This window comes from Cricetulus griseus (assembly GCF_003668045.3).
Source record: "Cricetulus griseus strain 17A/GY chromosome 1 unlocalized genomic scaffold, alternate assembly CriGri-PICRH-1.0 chr1_0, whole genome shotgun sequence".
Taxonomy (NCBI): domain Eukaryota; kingdom Metazoa; phylum Chordata; class Mammalia; order Rodentia; family Cricetidae; genus Cricetulus; species Cricetulus griseus.
In genome coordinates this window covers 189,702,197-189,716,683 of record NW_023276806.1, presented here as the reverse complement: position 1 = coordinate 189,716,683, position 14,487 = coordinate 189,702,197, and the positions used below count along the sequence as shown (strand labels likewise).

Here is a 14,487-nt window from a genome sequence, read left to right as displayed (position 1 = left end):
GTAACAGCCCTAGCTGTCCTGGAACTGGATTTGTAGACCAGGGTGGCCTTGAACCTGCCTCTCCCTCCCAAGTGCTGGGATTAAAGTCGTGTGCCACCACACCTGGTTCAAAATGGAAGATTTTAAAATTTATTTCCATAAATAAATCTTGATTTCTTTAAATAAGATCTACTTGTTGTATAAACTGTACAGTATAAAAGGGTTTAGAAAATATTGAATTAAGACTGATTGTAAAAATACTGAAAAAGAGTGATTCAAAATGGGGCGTGTGTGGGAGGACACATTGCTAATTTGTCTTGAGTTCCTTTAGGTAAAACCTTAATGTTTTTAATTCACAGTGCATATGCTCCTTTTGGGCATTGGTTGAATGTGTTGTTCCAAGGCAGACATGATGGTGCACGAGTTATCTTAGTGTTAGGATGCTGAGGTAGGGAGAACAAGTTTTAAGAACAGCTTAGGTTACATTGCAAGTCCCAGCTGTGGGACTTGAATTACAGATGTGTATAACTGTCATGTGGGTGCTGGAGTCAAACCCCAGATCCTCTGCAAGAGCAACAAGTGCTCTTAACTGCTGAGCCATCTCTATAGCCACATGTTTTTAATTTTAAAAGAAAAAAAATTGTATTTCATGTGGTGTGTGTTTGGGTACACACATGCATGTCACATGTGTGGGTATCAGAGGACAACTATCTTTTTTCTCATTCTACTCTATAGGTCTTGGGAATCAAGCTTATTTTTCTAGCTTGGCAGCAAGTGTCTTTACCACTGAGCCATCATTGTCGGCCTTCAGATGTTTAATGAATACTTTTAATGTCCTTTTTGTGAATACCCTGGATTGTGAATACGATTTAACAAATTGCTTTTCTTCTGTATTTATAGTCTTTTGCCATATTGTTTTTTAAATGGCTGTTAGCATTGAATGGTTATGCCATAGTTGATATGATTTATAGTTATGTCATTTGAGCTATTATTGACAGGATTTTAGTGAGATTACAGATTAATATTATAGTCAAAGTTTAAGTTAATTCTTTTTGATAATCTCTTTAAGATTCACACTTAAAATTAAAAGGGTTCACACCAATTTTTCAACACTTCTATTCTGATCCATTGAGCACTAATGAAAACAAGTCAGTTTTAGTGGCAACAAGTTGGTGACCTTGTCTAGACACACATACTCCTAAGTCCAATTACCAATAAGCTGTTTGCTCTTCTGTATTTGCTTACCACAACACACTGTGCATTTGCTGTTTGTTTTGTTTTTAGATGTCCCCAGGCAAATTATAGTCACCTAGCTGTACCTTGCTCCCCTGCCTGAAAGTATTTGATGAAAATAGTGGTTGTGGTTTTATTTGATGGTTTGGTTTGGTTTTTTGAGACAGGGTTTCTCTGTGTAGCTTTGGGGCCTATCCTGGCACTCGCTCTGGAGACCAGGCTGGCCTCGAACTCAGAGATCCTCAGAGATCTGCCTGCCTCTGCCTCCCTAATGCTGGGATTAAAAGCGTGCGCAACCAACACCCCGCTTAGTGGTTGTGATTTTAATTAGCATCCTAGAGAAAAATTTAAGATCCATGCTGAACTGTGAGAGGCAGCAGGAAGTGTGAGGAAAGATAAGCACATGTGCTTAGGGCCAGAGTTTCAGTGGACCAAAAGCTCATGCCAGAAAATCATAAAAGAAAGCGGGTAGGCAGTCAGAGTTACTGTGCAGAAAGCTTTGAATTGTGAATGTTAAGGCTTTTGGTTTTGTCAAGTAATAAGGATGTTTCCGAGGCAGGAGATTACAGGAAGTGATATTTTTGAAATAGTCATTAGATGTAGTAAAGGTAAAATTGAGGGAAATGAGGCAAGCCAAGGGATTGAATAGGTTTAGGTAAAAACAATGACCAGCGTGCTAGACCTGGCTGTTAGAATGGAGGGAAGCTGGAGGTGTGACTAAACCAATAAACAAAGGTTCTTGGGAGACAGGATTGAAGTTGAAATGATGATTCTTGGTTTAATCCCAGCTCTGGTAAAAAATTTAAAAGTTAGAAGGGAGAGCTTGAGAAGGAAGGTAGTTTGTTAAAGGAGAAAGAAAATGACAGACTTTGAAGGTCAAAATTATTGAAGTGTCATTTAACTCTTACTCAACAATTTTATTTGTACAACTTGGTGAGTTTTAATAAAGGCATGCAGTCTGTGTCACTACAGCCATGTAGGCCAGTTTTATCTCCCCACAGTTTATATATATATATATAATATATATATATATTTGAAGACAGTCTGCTACCTCTCTGGCAACCTCTGGTCTGATTTTGTTTCTGAAGGTTTTAGTTTTCTGGAATTTCCTGTAAGTGGACCATGCCCGTGTGTGGCTTCTTTGGTTGAGCATGGTGCCTTTGAGAGTCATCTGTGTGTCTCGTGTGTCAGTGGGCCTTCCAGTTTTGTTTTTTTTTTTAAAGATTTTATTTATTTATTATGTATACAACATTCTGCTTCCATGTATATCTGCACACCAGAAGAGGGCACCAGATCTCACAACGGATGGTTGTGAGCTACCATGTGGTTGCTGGGAATTGAACTCAGGACCTCTGGAAGAACAGCCGGTGCTCTTAACCTCTGAGCCATCACTCCAGCCCGGGCCTTCCAGTTTTATTCATTCAGCAAATGAGGGCTGTTGTGGTGTTTTCAGAGTTTGGGTTTTTTTTTTTTATATATAAAAGATATTTTTCTATTTTCTGCACATGTGGAGGTCAGAGGATAACCTGCAGGAGTTAGTTTCCTGGACCAAATGCACGTCACTAGACTTGGCTACAGCGAGGCTCCACATGCAGAACAATCTCACTGGCCCCAGTTTTTAGTTTTTGACCATTTCCCATAAACCTGTTCAAAAAAAAAAATCACAGCATATATTTTATATTAACATATAGTTTCAATCTGGGCATGGTGGCTGATACCTATAACCTCATCACTTGGGAAGCTGAGGCAGGAGAGTTGTCACAGTTGTTCAGGTCACCCTTGGGCTATGTATTATTAACTTACCTTTCTGGGGGTTTTGTTTTGTTTTTGAGACAGGGTTTCTCTGTGTAGACTTGGCTGCCCTGGAACTCCCTCTGTAAACCAGACTGGCCTCGAACTCAGAAATCCTCTTGCCTCTGCCTCCTGAGTGTTGGGATTAAATGTGTGTGTCACTACTGGTTGGTGTGATAACCTCTCTTTAAAATATGTGTGGACAGTGAGATGACTAGCAGATAAAAGCATGTGCTGCTAAGACAGATGATGACCTGAGTTTGATCCCTGGAACCTACACAGTAGAAGAAGTGTAGCCTTTTTCTTCCTCAAGCCCCATTTTCTTTGCATTTAGTTTTTATTGAAGCCACATTCCTTGTTTTCCTTTCCCCTAAACAGGATTGGGAGATGGTTAAAAATCATAGTTGGATTAGAATCCGTAAATGTAAATATGGCTTACAAAATGAGGCTTACAAGCCGAACTCCCATACTTGTGTTCATGGTACCAGCGGAAGGCTGCTTCCTGTTTAAACTATTTATCCCAAGTTATATGGAACTTTGAGAGTTCAAGAAACATTTTGTATCTGAGATATAATGAGGTCTATGCTCTGATCAGCCAGGGTCAAAGTATGGTATAACTTGAATAATGCAATCTCCAAGAATGGTTTGTTTTGCTTTAGAAACATTTCATTTAAAAATAATTAGAGTCACAAGTTTCAAATACAGTAGAGGAGACTCTTGATGCTCAATACTCCCAGTGGTTATAACTCACATAACTGCAGTCATCAAAACTGGAGAATGGAAGCCAGGAGGTGGTGGCGCACGCCTTTAGTCCCAGCACTCCGGAGGCAGAGGCAAGTGGATCTTTGTTAGTTCAAGGCCAACCTGGTCTCAAAAAATGAAAAAATAAAAACAAACAAAAAAAATGGAGAATGGACCTTGGCACAGTACCCTTGAGAATAGGCTAGACAACACATCTTGATCTGACTTTACCAGTTCCCATAGGTGCTTGTTTTTCATATTCCTGTATGTCTGTGTGTGCAATTATATAACATTTAGGTATAACTTTTAAGAATAATTTTTGGGGACTGGAGAGCTTGTTCAGTGGCTAAGAGCATGTAGTGCTCTTGCAGAGGACCTGAATTTGGTTCCCAGCATCCCCATTGGGTGGCTCACAACTCTGTAATACCAGTTCAGAGGATCTGATGCCCTCTTCTAACTCGAGAGCACACATACACACATACACACATACATATATACATACATACATACGTATGTATGTATGCACACAGACTCTGTCTCTCTCTCACACACACAGAGAGGCTCAGCGGTTAATTAAGATCCCTTGTTGATCTTACAGAGAACGCAGGTTAAGTTCTCAGAACCCATAATTAGCTCCAGTTTCTAGAAATCCATTCTCTTCTGACTTCTGAGGGAAACCAAGCATGCACATGTGTACATATATATATTCAGCCAAAACACTCATCCATATAAAATATAATTTATTTTTTTTTTTCCCCGAAACAGGGTTTCTCTGTGGCTTTGGAGGCTGTCCTGGAACTTGCTCTGTAGACCAGGCTGGCCTTGAACTCACAGAGATCCACCTGCCTCTGTCTCCCGAGTGCTGGGATTAAAGGCGTGTGCCACCAACGCCCTGCTATAAAAAGTATTTTTAAGAGTGACTTTTACTTACTGTGTGTGCACATGAGCCACTTTCACACAAAGCTGCCAGTGTGGAGGCCAGAGCATACGTGAGAGAGAGTGAGCTCTCTCCTTAGGCTTATCTATCTAGATGGACTGTTTTGGAGACAGGTTAGCTCTGGCTGCCCCAAAACTTATTTGTAGACCAGGCTGCCTTGAATTCACAGAGATGCACCTGTCTCTGCCTCCCCAGCATTGGGGTTAAAGGTGTGTGCCTCCACTGTCTGGCTGGGTTACAGGTTTTTGAAAGGTAACTTTTACCATGTCAAGGATAGATGCTGTCAACTTGATTTCCCATTGCCAGAGCTGACTGTGTGGTGGAAGAAGTGTCGGCAGATTTTCCACCTCATAGCTACTTTGCCTTGTTCTGCTCTGAGGAAGCAACCACTTAAGTGCAGTTTACATGCAAGGTTGCCTACAGAAGGTTCCTCTACAAAAATTATGTGAATTCTTCTAATAGGTCTTTCTTTTAAATTTATGGAAACAGTACAGGCATTGAATAAGTCTAATGTATCTCTTTTTTGCAGGGTGGGAAAGCCCGTAAACACCGGAAGGATCGACTTCAAGATTTAATTGATATAGGCTTTGGCTATGATGAGACAGATCCGTTTATTGATAACTCAGAGGCCGTGAGTAACTTATCTTTGCTATGGCAGTAAACTCTTGGCAGTGGAAGTCAAGGCAGAGTAACGTAAAATATTTCAATAGACGTTTTATTTGTGCTTCTAGAAACTTTTATAGCTTGAAAGATTTTTAAAAAAATACTGCAGATGTAATGTTGACTTGTTCATGGTAAGTTGTTACTATGTTGCTGTCATAGGCCAGATTTTGGCAAACTATAGAGGGCTGTGTGTGATAAATATTTTACGCCATATGGTGTCTGTTACAGCTCTTCGACTGTAGCATGAGAGCAATCATAGAGAGTACGTAAGTGCATTAGTGTGGCAGGGTAAGAGTAAAACGTTACTGATAGACTGTGAAATTTAAACTCATATAATTTTCATGTATCATGAAATACTTAATCTGATGTTTTCCCACCACTTAAAAAATGAAAAATTTGGGGCTGGAGAGATGGCTCAGCAGTAGAGAACCCTGGCTATTCTTCCAGAGGTCCTGAGTTTAATTTCCCAGCAACCACATGGTGGCTCATCTATAATGAGATCTGGTGTCCTCTTCTGACCTGCAGGGAAACATCAAACAGAACAATGTATACATAATGAACAATTAAATCTTTTTTTTTTTTAAAGCAATATTCATTTCTGGTCGGTGGGGTAAGAAACTGTTAGGCTGAACTTAGCCAGCAAGTATTGGTTTGCCAGTAAGGTAGTAGACCATTACATGTAGTTTGCTGTGGTTTCAGGTCCTGCAAGAATCTTTTGAGACTAATAGTTGTTTATTTTCAGGTACATAGTTAGCATTAATTCCTGAAGAAATCATTAATCCTTGCCCAAACTGAGAAGATAATTTTAATTAATTTGTTTATTTTGGTTTTTCTAGTCTGGGTTTCTCTGTGTAGCCCTGGGTGTCCTGTAACTCACAGAGATCCCCTGCCTCTGCCTCCTGAGTGCTGGGATTAAAGGTGTGCGCCACTACCATCCAGCAATTAGTAAAGTTTTAAAAAAGGAAAAAGGCATGGAGTTGTACATCTGCAATCCCAGAACTGATAGAGACAAGGAAATCAGAAGCTCAGGGTCCTTCTTGAGTATATAGTAAATTGAGGGTAGTCTGGGACCTGTTTAATACATGAGACTGTTTATAAATGTGAGCACTCAGCGGGAGGTGGTGGTGCACACCTTCAATCCCAGCACTTGGGAAGCAGAGGCAGGTAGATCTCCATGAATTTGAGGCCTGCCTGATTTGTAGAGTGAGTTCCAGAACAGCCAGGGCTACACAGAGAAACCCTGTCTTAAAAAAAAACAAAACAAACAAACAAAAAAACAAAACCAAAAACCCAGAAAACAAGAACACATGCAAGCACACACTGTCATAAGCACATAAGTATATGAACTTTTTCACTTTCTCACAATTGTTACTGGGATTTCTTTGGTTTTATTTATCTAGCTTTTAAAAGAAACATTGATGGTTCTGGGGAGATGACCCAGTTGAAAAAAATATCTGCCATGCAAGCATAAGAACTTGAATTTAGATCTCCAGCACCCACATAAAAGCTAGGCACTGTAGTGCCCAGCATTGGGCAGGCAGATTCTGGGGTTCACCAGTTAGCCAGTCTGAACAAAGCAGAGAGTTCCAGGTTCAGTGAGAGACATAAAAGATGACAAGAGACTGAAGAAGACCCCTAACATAGATCTCTGGCTTCCATATACTCTGCACAGGACAGTGCACCTCATATACACATATGTAACATACAGTACATAAACAAATAAGTTACACTTATGATAAATCAGCAATAAAGCATAAGATGATTATGAAGTAAAGTATTCCCCAAATATCCTCCACCAGAAGTAAACATGAAACTTCTTTTGTAGTCATCAAGAAATTTTGTGTTTAATAAACATTCAACATGTATATCTTTGTAAAAAAAATAAACAAATATTATGTATTTCAAATATTCTTATTGAAATTCAACATTTTAATGGTATTCATGTATTACCAATACTTATATTAAATGTTCTTTTCTATTGAAATTCAACATTATACTGCTATCTATATATTAGTGCATAGATATACTTTTTTTTTTTTAAAGATTTTATTTATTATATATACAACATTCTGCTTCCATGTATATCTGCACACCAGAAGAGGGCACCAGATCTCATTATAGATGGTTGTGAGCCACCATGTGGTTGCTGGGAATTGAACTCAGGACCTCTGGAAGAGCAGCCAGTGCTTTTAACCTCTGAGCCATCTCTCCAGCCCGATATACTTCTTTAATATATAGTTACTTAACTAATTTTAATTAATGTAATTTTTAATTCCCAGGGTTATGTGTTTGAAGGTATTTGAGTGTCTTGTGTTGCATTCATCTACTTAAATAAATGTATATTCAGGATATTTTACAGAGTTCAAATACATGGTTGAGGCAAATTGCTAGTCGTGGGTACATACTGAACTTCTATTGAAGTAAGCTTGGGGAGGTATATTTTGGAGTGACTTGTAAAACGAGAGCCAGGTATTCCTTTTGGCAGATACCTACAAAACCTATTTATATGTTTTCTGCCTGCCTTACTACAATGGTTGTATTTAAGCACCAGCCTTTATCACCAGTATGTTTTGATCAAATTCTGTAACTTTGGCTCTAGTATCTATTTTCTCTTATGAAAGGAAGATGAACGTAGGACAACATATAAGAATTATTAGTACTCTGTCTTGTAGCACGTGAATTAAGGCTTGTCATATTTTGTGGTAGGTAAGGTCTATATTCTTCTGTTCTTATTTGGGTATTAGATTACTCTAATGCCTAGGATTATGATATTCTCTAGGGTTATGATGTCTTCTGCAGTGTGTGGTGATTGCTTGTGGTATTTAGGAAGTGACACTAGTTAAATACTTTGATTCGCAAATTACAGCTTTTGCATGGTGATACATCCCTTGCATAGATGGTGGCAGAGCTCAAAGTGGCAAGAGAGTGAGTGGATTGTCATCGTGCTGCACACTGGACACTATGTTCCTATATACTCGGGTATCTTAGCAAGGCAGACATAAAAGCAATGCCCTTTAGAGTATTAAGAAAGGCCTTGCCATTATGAAAACTGTTAGCAATTGGTGATTTAAGACTGGTATGTTTCTATCTAGACTATTGACTGTTATTTGGAACTCAATGTAGAAATCTTAGGTTGTAGTTTTTATGTTAGTTCCCAATTGGACGTTTGATCAAGAAAACATATGTTAGGGTTACCCAGTTTTCTGTAAAGTTACTATGTCCCAGAATTGCTTTGATATTCAAATAAACTGAATTAAAATATGGTAAAGAGTATTAACAAGTATCAAACATTAGTAATAATGCTAACATGTAGATTTCAAATTCTGATTTACCTAAAAGGAAATTCAGTAATGGAAATTGCATGTACTCATGCTTTTACACAAATACCTTTTTTTCTTTTAAGTTAATAAACTGTGTTTTAGAACAGGCTTTTTTGTTTGTTTGTTTGCTTTCCAGACAGTGTTTCTCGCTATAGCTCTGTAGACCAGGCTGGCCTCGAACTCACAGAGAGCTGCCTGCCGCTGCCTCCCGTGTGCTGGGATTAAAGGCGTGTGCCACCAACCCCCCGGCCTAGAACAGGTTTTTAGTTTTTTGAGACAGACTCAGCTCTGTAGCTTTGGATACCTTGGAACATACTATGTAGAGCAGGCTGGGCTTGAACTCAGAGATCTACCTGGGTTACCATGCCCAGTTGGAACAATTTTAGATTCACAGCAAAACTGGACAGCACAAAGAGCTTCCATATCTACCCTTACTCTACGCACGCACGCACGCACGCACGCACCACCCTCCTTTACAATTAATATACAGTACCAGTATGGTGCACCTGTTATAGCTGGTGAACCTACACTGTTAATGTAAGGACTCAGGCATTATGCTGGCCCGCCCCTGTCACCTGGCAGAATGCACTCAGGCAGTACCCTGGTCAGCCCAGGACTCCATGACTACCTGTCTGCACACAGATGCAAAGGACCCTTTAAAAGAAAGACACCACCCCCTTCAGCTCTCTCTTTCCTGTTGTTCCCTAGAGCAGACAGGACTTTTCCTGTCTCCCTCTTCTCTTCTGTCCTCTCTCTGTCTCTGTGTTTGTCTTTTCTCTTTTCTTCCCCTTCCCTTTCTAATAAAACTTCTCACTTAAGCTCTGTCTGCCCCGTCACCCTCAGGTGCCATGGAATCTACCAAGGTTCGACACGTGCTTTATCATAACAGTTATCACCTAATTTCATATTTGGTATCTGCTCGTATGACAGATTCTGTAAGTTTAAACTAATGTTTATGTTATATGTCCACCATTATAGTACCATACAGAGAAGTTTCATTCTAAAAATTCTCTGTGCTCTGCTGTTCATTCTTCCCAACCTCCTGGTTTCTTGCAATCTCTAATGCCTTCAGGTTTTTGTTTTGTTTTGTTTTGTTTTGTTTTGTTCTTTTGGCTTTTTGAGACAGGGCTTCTCTGTGTATCACTGGCTGTCCTGGAACTCCCTCTGTAGCCCAAGTTGGCCCTTGCCTCTGCTTCACAAGTGCTGGGATTAAAGGTACCACCATTGCCCTGCTCAGTTTTGACTTTTGTTTGTTTGTTTGGTTTTTCAAAGACAGGGTTTCTCTGTGTAGCTTTGGAGCCTGTCCTGGGACTCACTCTGTAGACCAGATATGCCTTGAACTCAGAGATGCACCTTGCCTCTACTCCCCGAGTGCTGGGACTAAAGGCCTGTGCCACCAATGCCCAGACAGTTTTGACTTTTTAAGGGTGCATTGTAGTGGAAACCAAATAGTAGATTTCCATCAGTTTTTAATATAATTTGTAGTATTTAGACTATTTGAATAAACCACTTTTCAGATTTAATTTTTCAGCTAATATCTGGATTCTGTATCAGTTTCGACCACATGACTGTAAGTTACTTATTTGTATGAGTGTTTTCTATATGCACAACATGTATGCTTAATGTGAGTGGAGGTCAGAAGAAGACATAAGGTCTCGTAGGAATGGAGCAAGAGTCGTGAGCCACCATGTGGGTGCTGGGGATCAGATCTGTCAAATTAATACTCTTAACTGCTGAGACATCTCGCCAGCCCTGACTAGTATCTCAAAGAAAACAAAATCAGGGGCTGGACAGATGCTCAATGGTTAAGAACATTGGCGACTCTTCCAGAGGATGCAGATTCAGTTCCCAGCACCCACATGGCAGCTCACAGCTGTCTCTAACTCTACTATCTGACACCATCACACAGATACACATGTAGACAAAAATACCAATGCAAATGAAATAAAAGTAAATAGATTATTAAAAGAAAACCAAAATCAATTTAAAAAGGTCCTCTCATGGATGATGTCATTTTCATTGCGTGTATATCCTAGGTTTTGGTATATATTTTTTGCACTTGGGTTGGAGTGAAGAAAATTTGAAAGCTGCTGCTTTTTTTGTTGTTGTTAAATACTTTATTTAACTTTATTTTATGTGCATTGATGTAAGAATGTCAGATCCCCTGGAACTGGAGTTACAGACAGTTGTAAGCTGCCATGTGGGTGCTGGGAATTGAACCTGGGTCCTTTGGAAGAGGATCCAGTGCTTTTAACCTCTGAGCCATCTCTCCAGCCCCCAATTTGCAGATAATTTGTTTGTTTGTTTGTTTGTTTTTTCAAGACAGGGTTTCTCTGTGTAGCTTTGGAGCCTATCCTGGCACTTGCTCTGGAGACCAGGCTGGCCTTGAACTCACAGAGATCCGCCTGCCTCTGCCTCCCCAGTGCTGGGACTAAAGGCGTGTACCACCGATGCCCAGCAAGCTTTAATATTGCCGTGACAAGGATGTTTTCTTCCTTTTCAGATTTATTTAAAATTTTATTTTATGTAAATGGGTATTTTACCCAAATGTGTCTCCACCACATGTGTGCCTTGTGCCCACATAGGTCAGAGGGCATTGGATCCCCAGAAACTTGAGTTAGGGATGATTGTGAGTCACCATGTGGATGATGGGACTAGAACCCTAGGTCCTCTGTAAGATCAGCAAATGCTGTAACTACTGAGCCATCTCTCCAGCCCCAAGGATGTTTTCTTTAAAACTAATCAAAGTGTAATCTGAAGAATCGTTGGAGTAGAGAGGCATCCTGGTTACTGGTATCTAGTACTGCTCGGTACAGAGTACTGTTTTTACTCTCAAGGTAACACTTTGATTGCTTAAGATTGGCCTCCATTTAATATTTGCTTTTTTGTCCATCCCTACTGGGTGAAATAATGATAAACTTTAAACTATGTATTTTTGAAGGAGTGATATAAGTTAGTTCCCAGCACTAACATGTACCTGGCTCATGTCACATCCTAAACTATATTGTTAAGATAAATCTTTCTGCCAAAAGCCTCCTGAGCCCCACTGCCACGTGTGAGCTTTAAGCCAGCCGCCCGCCTGAGTTAGGGCCCAAATGAATACACAGAAAGTTGTATTAGGTACAATGCTGCTTGGCCAATGACTAGGATTCTCATCGGTTAGCTCAGTCTTAATTATCATAAATCTATATATTTTATAAGAATTACCTTATCGGATGCCTTATTGGCATCCTCCCTTGCCGGTGGATCACATCCTGCCACTGGAGCAAGAGCGGAGGGGAAAAGGGACCCTTTCTGTTTCTCCTTCGCTTAAATATGAGTCTCCTTGCTATGTCACTTCCTGCCTGGATCAGCGCTTCTCTACTACATTTTCCAGAATCCTCTTTGACTCCTGCTTCCATCTAACTTGCTGTCTCATTGCCCAAACAGTATTTTATTCAACAATCAATAAGATAAACATACACAGTACATTCCCCATCAGTATATCTTTATTGGCTAAGTAGTTGTTTTTCTGTTTTCCTTAAAAAACGTATTTCTAAGCTGGGCAGTGGTGACGTACACCTTTAATTCCAGCAATTGGGAAACAGAAACAATGAAATCTCTTGAATTCAAGGCCAGCCTACAGAACTAGTTCCAGGATAGCCAGGAATACACAGAAAAACCCTGTCTCAGAAAAAAAAAGAAAGAAAAATTCTACTTGTACATAGAGGCATCACAAAGAATTTTATCATTCTGTACCATCTTATTAAGATTACAATCAATGGAGTTTTTAAGGACTTGCTTCTTGTCTGAATGTTTAGTTCTCTGTGCTAGTTTTTCAACTCTTCACTAGAACTTCTGTCAAGAAGGAGAGTGGTAAGGTCTATTTTAAGTCCCTGGTTTGTATGAGATGCTTATAAAGGCCTTATTTTGGCTTGTTGGATGTGTGTATGGGACATCATGCAACAAATAAACTGGAGTTTTATTTTGTTGAATTCTAACAAAAATCAAAAGAACAGTAGCCAGGGGAAGGGGGAAGAAAGAACAGTACCATTAATCCTAAGTTTATCATCAGAGCATCAATCAGAATTCTTCCAGAAATTTCTCTCTTAAATATACTGAATGATCACCAGGTGTGGTGGCGCACGCCTTTAATCTTAGCAGAGGCAGGCGGATCTCTGTGAGTTTGAGGCCAGCCTCTTTGATAGCCAGAGCTGTTACACAGAGAAACCCTGTCTCAAAAAAGAAAAACAAACAAAAAATACTGAATGATCACAACTGCTTTTTATTCCACATACTAACTTTTTCTAAACTTACTCTAGGAACATCATTATCAGAGTTTTGATCTCTTTGGCATACTGATTTCATGCCCATTTGGGAGTGGGCACACTCCCAGTAGTGGAATTGCTGCATTTGCAGTTACTGTTTAAGAAAATAGTCAGTAAATGCCATTGTTCGACATGTTTGTAGAATTATAGACAAGAGAATATATTTGAAACTTTTTTTTTGCTCCAGTATGACGAATTAGTCCCTGCTTCTCTAACAACAAAATATGGAGGCTTCTACATCAACACTGGTACTCTTCAGTTTCGCCAAGCTTCAGATACTGAAGAAGATGATATTACAGATAACCAAAAGCACAAGCCACCCAAGGTGAGTTTGACATCTCAGTGATAAGAACATAGAATTAATATTAAATGCTTTCTATTATATTTTGTTTATATTTTTGCTGTACTAAAAATTGAGCCAGAAAGCTAAAAAGTATTATTCTAAGCTACACTAACCAGATCAGGATTTTTTGATTATTCCTTTTTTTTTATTGTTGTATTATTATTGTGTTGTATATTGTATTGTTGTATGCCATACTTTTGAGAATTGTATTTCTCCTTTCACCGTGAACTCTGGGGATTAAACTCAAGCGATTAGGCTTGCATGGCAAGCATTTTACCTGCTGAGCCTTCTTGCTGGCCCCAGAAGATACTTCTTTTTTTTTTTTTTTTTTTTTTTGAGACATTATATCTCATTTTATAGCCCTGTCCTGGAACTTGCTGTGTAGATCAGGCTGTCCTCAAACTCACAGAGATCCACCTGCTTCTGCCTTCTTAGTACTGTGATTAAAGGCATGCGCCACCACACTTGGCCTCAAGTTAGACTTTTTAATATTATTTGTGTCACAATCCTGAATGTAAATAAAAATAAAATACTATGGTTTCGTGAAATTGTACTTAATTATGTGTATATAATCATGTTGGTGTGAGCTGGGCATATAGTTTATAGTGCTTACTTCCTGTGCACAAGGCCCTGAGTTTGATTGCCACACTATTTAAAAGACAGGGAAAACCCCAGACAAACAGTCTTTAATCCTAGCATTTGGGAGGCAGAGTCAGGTGGATCTTAGTGAGTTCAAGGTCAGCCTGATCTTAACATAGCCAGCTAGGGCTATAGTGTGAGACCCTGTCTCCAAAAATTAAAACAGCAAAACAGGCAAGAAAGTATACAAGAACTATTCATAAGCATTAGCTTCCCTCAGATCTGATTTGTAGCAACTTTTGTTGTAGAAATTAATATTGTCCATAGGTGTTTCCTGCTATGTGGTCAAACACTTTATTTGTACCAGAATCAGTAAAAATCCTTATTTAAAATGTAAACTCTAAGGCCCCAGTGAACGGAATCAAAGCTACGGTTGAAAGGCTGGTGAGATGTCTTGATTGATAAAGAGCTTGCACTCTTGCATGAGAAACTGAATTTGGATTCCCAGTGCCTATCTAAAAGCCTAGCATGGTGGCACACACCTGTAAACCAAATCCTGGAGCAGCACAGACAGACAGAAGGATATCTGGGCTT

At 39.5% G+C, this 14,487-nt stretch overlaps 1 protein-coding gene across 1 annotated transcript in view; it reads left to right on the top strand.

Moving 5' to 3' along the window:
• Ubn2 (ubinuclein 2) overlaps positions 1 to 14,487 on the top strand; it is a 70,802-nt gene that overhangs the window by 10,310 nt on the left and 46,005 nt on the right. The window contains 2 exon segments of the mRNA XM_027391481.2: positions 5,211 to 5,312; positions 13,159 to 13,296. Of these exon segments, the coding sequence (XP_027247282.1) occupies positions 5,211 to 5,312; positions 13,159 to 13,296 (240 nt within the window).